Source organism: Scomber japonicus, chromosome 9 (assembly GCF_027409825.1).
Source record: "Scomber japonicus isolate fScoJap1 chromosome 9, fScoJap1.pri, whole genome shotgun sequence".
In the NCBI taxonomy this organism is placed as follows: domain Eukaryota; kingdom Metazoa; phylum Chordata; class Actinopteri; order Scombriformes; family Scombridae; genus Scomber; species Scomber japonicus.
The window spans coordinates 3,544,270-3,552,618 of NC_070586.1; the positions used below are offsets into that span (position 1 = coordinate 3,544,270).

At 38.0% G+C, this 8,349-nt stretch overlaps 1 protein-coding gene across 1 annotated transcript; it reads right to left on the reverse strand.

The window, feature by feature from the left end:
• Positions 1-2,359: 2,359 nt before the first annotated feature.
• LOC128364293 (GTPase IMAP family member 8-like) lies at positions 2,360-6,930 on the reverse strand. Its single transcript, XM_053324831.1, has 5 exons — positions 6,906-6,930; positions 5,471-6,631; positions 4,224-5,346; positions 2,549-2,900; positions 2,360-2,485 (listed from the first exon to the last, which is right to left on the reverse strand). Exons 1-5 carry the CDS (start codon positions 6,928-6,930, stop codon positions 2,360-2,362), a joined length of 2,787 nt encoding a protein of 928 aa, XP_053180806.1.
• Positions 6,931-8,349: the final 1,419 nt, after the last annotated feature.

Here is an 8,349-nt window from a genome sequence, read left to right on the forward strand (position 1 = left end):
AATAAACCACACATATATACGTATACATGTCTATGAACTAAGCTAGCTGCTACTGTCATGCTGTGAATAACACTGAACTGACTCTTCTTCTCTCGACATTTTCACAACTAATCTCAGTAAGAGATTAGGTGGTTACTACAGCACCACCTGGTGGCGGAATTTATACAACGCTTAACTCATGAATGAACCAACTGCAATGCAAATTAAACCATTAAATGAACTAAATTACAAACACAAAATACAAACTTAGAAGTTTTTGGCTAACATACGTAAAGAGAGAGATCACAGTAGGTTTTATTTAACCCTGTCGAAGAAAACATTCATTACATAACAAAACAAATGCATTTCTCATAAACTCCTGGGGCTGCTGACAACAGTTAATGTTGAACACAGAAACTGTGCTTCTCTAAGATAAACTTGTGGGGTTTTGTGAGTAATTTAGTTCATTTAATGAATTAATTAGCATTACAGTTGGTTATTCATGAGATATTAATGTTACCGTAACAAATAAAATGGGACAAACATTAAAAGTAAAATCGCAGAAAGATATGAATATATTCAAATACTAACAAACCAGCAACACCTAGTGAAGCTGAAGTTGATGTTAGAGCTCCACCTGCTGGACACAACAGTGTAAAAACACACAGGTGAGGTTCAGAGCATTTTAATAACGTGACAGTGGACAAAATAACAGGAACCCAGTATAACAGGAATAACAGGAATAGTCTGTATGAGCTTTATGAAGTGTGTAATGTTTCATGATCCTGTCAGAAGTATCTGATGTTCATGTTGAAGGCTGTAGTTTGTTCAGTGTCTTTCAGTCAGTGTTAGATAGTGAAGGTACTGTGATTACTTACTGACAGCTCTGCTCACACACCTGTCCTCATTTCTGACAAGTTTCCTCCTGTCACATCACAAACATTCACAGAGACTGAGACTCAATGCAGAAACAGTTCTGATGCTCTGTTTCCAAATATTAACACATACAACAACCAAACAAGCTTAATGATGGATTAATGAATAATGCATAACTTAATTAAAAGAGAAGAAGTTTAAATGTTTAGTTTTAATATGATGTGATTTGTTCATATTTGTCAGGATTTTATTATTTGAACACTGTGTAAGTATAGCAGGAAAATCAGGAGTTACTTGTGATGATATGATGAATGAACTAGAGAAATAAATGTAGAGGTGAATGAAGAGGAGAGTTAGATAAAACAAACTTCCTTCCACAGTGTCTCCTGTGCAGGTAGAAACAAACCTGTCAGCTCTGTTCTGTTTCATTAGTTTATCTGTGTGAAGAGTCTGTTTGACTTCAGCATTAAACATCAGTCCACACTGAACTACAGAGAAAACTCTTTATTCGTCTTTCTGCAACAATTAACAAACACAACAAAGATCAAATACAGAAAAGATTATCTGAGGTTAATATGAAACATGTTTTAAGGTTTGTTCAGAATCCATTTTTAATTGACAAGCAACAAAAAGCAAAGTGTTCATTGTGTATAATAATATTCTGATTTATCTGATGATCAGTTTAAATGATATTGATACTTGTTTAATATTTGCTGTGGTATATTTGATTTCACTGATATTACAAACATCATGTTCTTCATATTCAAAAGAAAACAATAATCATTTTAATCACCAAGCAGAGCTTTCTGCTGCTGAACTTCTAAATAATTACACAAACAATAAAGGAAAAGTGAATAAAACACAATAATGCAATAATTGGTAATAAACAGTACAGAAGAAAATAATATAACACATGTATATTTCGTATAAATGGAAAAAGTCTGGGCTGAAACTGCAGTTTATTACCCCCCGCCCCCCACCCTTTTTTTTCATATTTGGTTTCAATATTTGATTCTGATTTTTACCAAACTTTACACAAACTGAAACAAAGATCCTGAATGTTGCAGATTCAGCAGTTATCAGTGATTCAGACCTGCAGTAGTTTTAAACAGAATATTTTACAGAGTTGTTTAGATATTAAAAGTCTGATGTATCACAGAGTAAAATCAACATTTTGTCATTTGAAAAAGTTCAACTTCTGGATTTAGTTCATCTTTTAAATACACTTCATTTGGCCACAAAAACAACGTTCAAATATATCAGCAGGAACATAATTACTGAATGATACTGACTAACCATTGATGTATATAAGGAGAAACTGTGAAATATGTCTTTGATTAAAAAGAGAACTGAGAATAGAGAGATGAATTTCACTCTTCAGCGACTGCGATGTTTTGAACACACAGGTGGGTATGTGAGGATTAGATTAAAAAAGCCATCCTTAGATTTTAATCTTTCCTTTTTTATAAATTCCAAAAAAGTGTAATAATTTTATTTCAGGCATCTATAATATAGGGCACTTGGAATCATCTTTCATAAGTGTCTGTATCAAGTCACTTATTTCTTCTTCATGTTTTTTCTGCAGATTTTCCTTTTCACCTTCATTTTCCACCTTTTCCATTTCCTTTTCCTGTGTTTCCAGTAAGTTGCGGATTCTTTTCAGATTCCGTTTCTTTTTGGTCACACTTTTCACTAACTGACTGATTTGTCTTTGATATTTTTTCTTCTGTTCGTTTTCATTGTTGGCTTTTAGTGCCTTTAACACATCATACTGTTTATCTTTGTCTTTCAGTTGTTCCTCATGGTCTTTCTTCAAAGCTTCAAATTCTTTCATGAGTTTCTCTTTGAATTCATTGAACTCTTCAGCTTTCTCTCTGGCTTCAGCTTCATATTTCTTCTTTACATTCTCCATTTTTTTCTCATAGTTTTCTTCTAATTCTTTTCTCTCTTTCTCCTCTTTTTGTCTTCTGATTTGATCTTCTTCTTTTCTTTTCTTTTCATATTCTTCTCTTTCCTGTTCATACTCTTCTTTGAGCTTTTTTATTCTTCCCCTCTCCTCCTCAGCTTCTTGATTTCTTTTCTCCCACATTTCTTTTTGTTTCTTCTCCCAGTCCTCTCGTTCTTTTCTCATCTCTTCTCTGCTCTCCATCAGCTTTTTATTAATGATTTCTTTTTCCTCTGATTCTGACTTCATCTTTTTCTCCAAAGCTGCAAGTTTCTGTTCCCACTTCTGTCGCTGAATTTCTTCCTGTTCTCTCCTCTTCTTGTCTTCTTCTTCTCTCCTTTTCTGTTCTTTCTTCCGCTGTTCTTGTTCTTTCTGAATCTTTTCCTTCATTTCCTGCTCATATTCTTCTTTGAGCTTTTTTATTCTTCTCTCCTCTTCTTGTCGTCTCTTCTCTGCTTCTTGCTTTGTTTTCTCACACATTTCTTTTTGTTTCTTCTCCCAGTTCTCTCGTTCTTTTCTCATCTCTTCTCTGCTCTCCATCAGCTTTTTATTAATTTTCTCTTTTTCCTCTAATTCTGAATTCATCTTTTTCTCCAAAGCTGCAAGTTTCTGTTTCCACTTCTGTCGCTGAATTTCTTCCTGTTCTCTCCTCTTCTTGTCTTCTTCTTCTCTCTTTTCCTGTTCCTTCTTTCTCTGTTCTCGTTCTTTCTGAATCTTTTCCTTCATTTTCTTTTCATATTCTTCTTGGAGCTTTTTTATTCTTCTCTCCTCCTCCTGTCTCCTCTCTTCATCTTCTTGCTTTCGTTTCTCCCACATTTCTTTTTGTTTCTTCTCCCAGTCCTCTCGTTCTTTTCTCATCTCTTCTCTGCTCTCCATCAGCTTTTTATCAATCTGTTCTTTTTCTTCTGACTCTGACTTTATGTTTTTCTCCAAAGCTGCAAGTTTCTGTTCCCACTGCTGTCGCTGAATTTCTTCCTGTTCTCTCCTCTTCTTGTCTTCTTCTTCTCTCTCTTTCTGTTCTTTCTTTCTCTCCTCTCGTTCTTTCTGAATCTTTTCCTTCATTTCCTGATCATATTCTTCTTGGAGCTTTTTTATTCTTCTCTGTTCCTCTTGTCGTTTCTGTTCATCTTCTTGCTTTCGTTTCTCACACATTTCTTTTTGTTTCTTCTCCCAGTCCTCTCGTTCTTTTCTCATCTCTTCTCTGTTCTCCATCAGCTTTTTATCAATGTTTTCTTTTTCTTCTGATTCTGATTTCATGTTTTCCTCCAAAGCTGCAAGTTTCTGTTCCCACTGCTGTCGCTGAATCTCTTCCTGTTCCCTCCTCTTTTTGTCTTCTTCTTCTCTCTCTTTCTGTTCTTTCTTTCTCTCTTCTCGTTCTTTCTGAATCTTTTCCTTCATTTCCTGATCATATTCTTCTTGGAGCTTTTTTATTCTTCTCTGTTCCTCTTGTCGTTTCTGTTCATCTTCTTGTTTTCGTTTCTCCCACATTTCTTTTTGTTCCTTCTCCCAGTCCTCTCGTTCTTTTCTCCTCTCTTCTCTGCTCTGTTCCAGCTTTTTATCAATGACTTCTTTTTCTTCTGATTCTGTCTTCATCTTTTTCTCAAAATCTGCAAGTTTCTGTTTCCACTGCTGCCGCTGAATTTCTTCCTGTTCTCTCCTCTTCTTGTCTTCTTCTTCTCTCTTTTCCTGTTCTTTCTTTCTCTGTTCTCTTTCTTTCTGAATCTTTTCCTCCTTTTCCTGAAGTTGTTTCTCTCTCAGTTCTCTCTCCTGTTCAATCTCTGCTCTCTGTTTTTCTATTCCTCTCTTCATTGCTTCCTTATCCTCTTCATGTGTCCTTTTAAGTTCCTCCCTCTCTCTCTTCATCTCTTCTTCCTTCTCCTTCAGGATCTTCTCCATTTCCTTCTTTATTGCTGCCTCGGCCTCTTGCAGCATCTCATTGGTGAAGCAGTTGCCGCCATTTTTCTTCACCATGGAGTCAATCTTGTTTATCAGTTCACTGACTTGTGAGTGGTTTTGTTTATCATAGTTATTAAACACATGGCATCTTCCTCCACAGTCAGCAACCAGCTTCTTAAAGGAAGCATCACATTTCTTGTCAATGTATTCTTCAATGGACATCTTGCTACGCTGCAGGTCATCTCCTCTTGTTAAAAGAATGATGATGAATGTTTCTGAATCCTTCCCAAAACCTTCCTTGATGAGTTTTAATGTCTCCTTCTCTTCTGCTGTGAGTCGACCAATCTGTAACACCAACAGGAAGACATGTGGTCCTGGAGCCAGAAGACTCATGCATTTCACCATCTCCTCATTAACCTCTTCATGGGACAACGTTGTGTCAAACAGACCAGGAGTGTCGACCACGACGACACGACGACCGTCCACTTCACTCTGTGCTTTCTTACAGTGTCTGGTGACTGATGTTTGACTTGATTCAGCTTTAAACTCTTGTCTTCCCAGAATGGTGTTTCCTGAAGAGCTCTTTCCACTGCCAGTCTTCCCTATCAGAACAATTCTGAGACACTCTGAGCTCTGTTTCTCATCATCACCTGTAACATCAAAACAACTGCAGTTACTTTGAATGTTCACAGTTGCTACAGTACAATGCTGTAGACTCAATAATGTAATATAAGACATGATTAATTACACATAAAAATGCTTTAAATTACTCACCAGTGATCTTGTTCTTTTTCAGCATCTCAAGTTCAGCTTGTTGTTCTATGACTTTATCCATCTGGGCATGTGCGAAGGTCTCTGTTGTATAGCAACATGGTTTATTTTCAGACTGTGTCATCATCTCCACAGTATCCAACATCTCAGAGATCTGCTGCTTGTTTTTGATGTTGAGAACAACATATCTTCCTCCACAGCTCTGACAGAGCTCCTGGATCTCTTTGGTTTCGTTTACGAAGTCAACAACAGCTGGAGCTGTAGGATCTGACTCCACAGTGAACAGAATCATGGTGAAGACATCGACTCGAGAGCTGAATGTGTTCTGGATTATCTTTAACTCTCCCTTGTCTTCATCAGTGAGGGGACCCACAGGTAGGACCAGGATGAAGGCATGGACACCCTCAGGATCACAGAGGGAGATACACCTGAATGATTCCTCCATCACTGCCTCCTGAGGTTTTCCATACAAGGCAGGCAGCTCCACCAGAGAAACCCAACGTCCACACACCTCTCCCTGATGTTTAACACACTCTGATGAGCTGGAGACTGAATGAAGCTCTGCCTGAACTAAAATGGCCTTGGCTGCTGAAGTCTTCCCTGCTCCTCTCCTCCCACACAGAACCAGGTTTAAAGACTTTGGTCTTCTGGTCTCTTCAGTGAAGGTGAGGAAGGTTCCTCTGTTTTGATTAACAATCTTCTCAATCTTTTCCAATAACTGTTTGTGGTTGTTGTCAAACATGTTGTAGTATCTTCCACCACAGTCTTTAAGGAGCTGATTCACAGTGAAACGTGTTTTATTCTCCTTGTGTGTGATGATGACCATGGAGTGTTTAAAAGCATCTCGGCCAAACAAACTTAGGATGAACTTCAGTCTTTCTTTGTCATTTTCACTGAACTTAGGTTTCACTATCAGCAGCAGAACATTTGGTCCAGGGACACACTGATTCATGCATCTTCTCACTTCTTCTCTCACTGTCTGCTCAGACTGACTGAAGATATCTGAAGTTTTTACTACAGTCAGTGGTTTTCCTCTCCACTCTCCACAGGCGGCCACACAGGAGGGATTTTTTTGGCAATTAAATTCTTTCCCAGTAATGAAGTTACCAAGTGTTGTCTTTTTGTCTTCGCTTTCCCCCACCAGCACAATTCTCAGTGCAGAGACTGTAAACAAAAAGGAGAAAAGTCACATGACCATAGTGGTGACAACAGTCGACCTAAATTCAGCCTCTAAGACACAGCAAATATTTAAACATGTTGAAAAAACAGCTTTACAGATAAACCTGAGATCTACATCTAGAAAAGTTACAGGTGGAAGTAAACAAGTCACCATCACTGTGGTGGTAAAACCCACATATCACTGTAATGTATTTCATTGTCATCAATTATTGAGTATATATGTATATTGTATGCTCATGTGTTTATTGATTAGGCTGACCAAATGTCCTCTTCTCCCCGGACATGTCCACTTTTTACGTCCCGTCCGGGGGGTTTTATTAATTGATGATAATGTCCGGTTTTCCTTCTATGTGTGTATATGTGTGTGCCCCCCTCGCCTGGTTGTCATTGTTTGGGTTAGCGTGTGTGACGTAATCCCCAAGAGGCTGCCCTGTGGGCGGATCTCCAAAACTGCAAAAAAAAAAGAAGAAGAAAGCAGCAGACACCGGCGGTGCAGTTGAAGCGTTCAAGATGCCGAAACGCAAATGCACGTTCACAGATAAACTGCGAAAAAAAATCCCAGTTTACCGACCCGATTGGGACATATGGGGACATATTGCACCGTGTGCAAAGCTGGTACATATGTGTCTGTGTCCAATAAAGGTGCCGGGGACCTCACAGCTCATATGGACACAGAAAAACAAAAAGGCAGTGCGAGGTGAGAGTAGTTCAGCAAAGTTGACTGAGATCTTTGTGAAACCCGGAAAAACAGAGGATGCATGCTGTAAATGCAGCAGAGGGTGCATTGGCATTTCATTCTGTGAAACACCACCACAGCTATAGGTCTATGGATTTTTTTTTTTCCAATCGAGGAATAATAAAGAAAGTTAAGTAACCTCTGAGAAGCCTATCTGAATTTCTGTCTTTGAGAGATTTTATTTTGTAATATAACAAAATATTCTATCTATACATATAAACTTTAAATATATTAAAATTATAAGGAATCTTTGAGTAAACTGCGAGTATCATTTAAGTAGGCTATCTCATGGCCGGGCCGAGTGTCCTCTTTTTTGGAAATCAAAATATGTGCCACCCTATTATTGATTAATTTAATTTAATTAGTGCCCAGGTGCAGCTCCGAGGCACCTGAAGAGGAGTGCCTCGGAGCATACATCAAAATGTGCGACTCAATCCGGAAAGAGGTGCTATGACTTTTGGTGTTGAAATTCCAATTTTCCCCAAAGTTATTCCCAAAAAAACGGGAAAAATCTTCATTGAAAATGAATGGGAATTTTTTTTTTTTTTTTAAACACAAAATTTCACCTTTTTTCGGAGTCACCTAGCTCTCTCATACCTGCAGGTAGAAATGTGATTCAAACTTTAAAACGGAGGAAAATTTGTGCACTCTGGAAAAATACCAAACCGTTTTTGCATAACTTTTTAACATAACATAAACTTTTCAAACTATGAGCAGTCAAACGAGGAGTGGAAATCGCTTTTTCTTCAAAGTTAGAGTGGAAGCGGCAGTTAGCTTGAGTGTGAGAAATCCTTATCCTTAATTTTTATTTTTAACTCGAGCTCACGGCCAAACCGTAAAAAGGAGACAAATAATCTTTTGTCAAAATGAAGACATAGGTGTTGGGATTCATAAAATGTGAAGTTGACAGGCGGGGTCTGCACTAAATTTAAACGGGGGGGCCGAGACCGGCAGCAATACCTGTCTC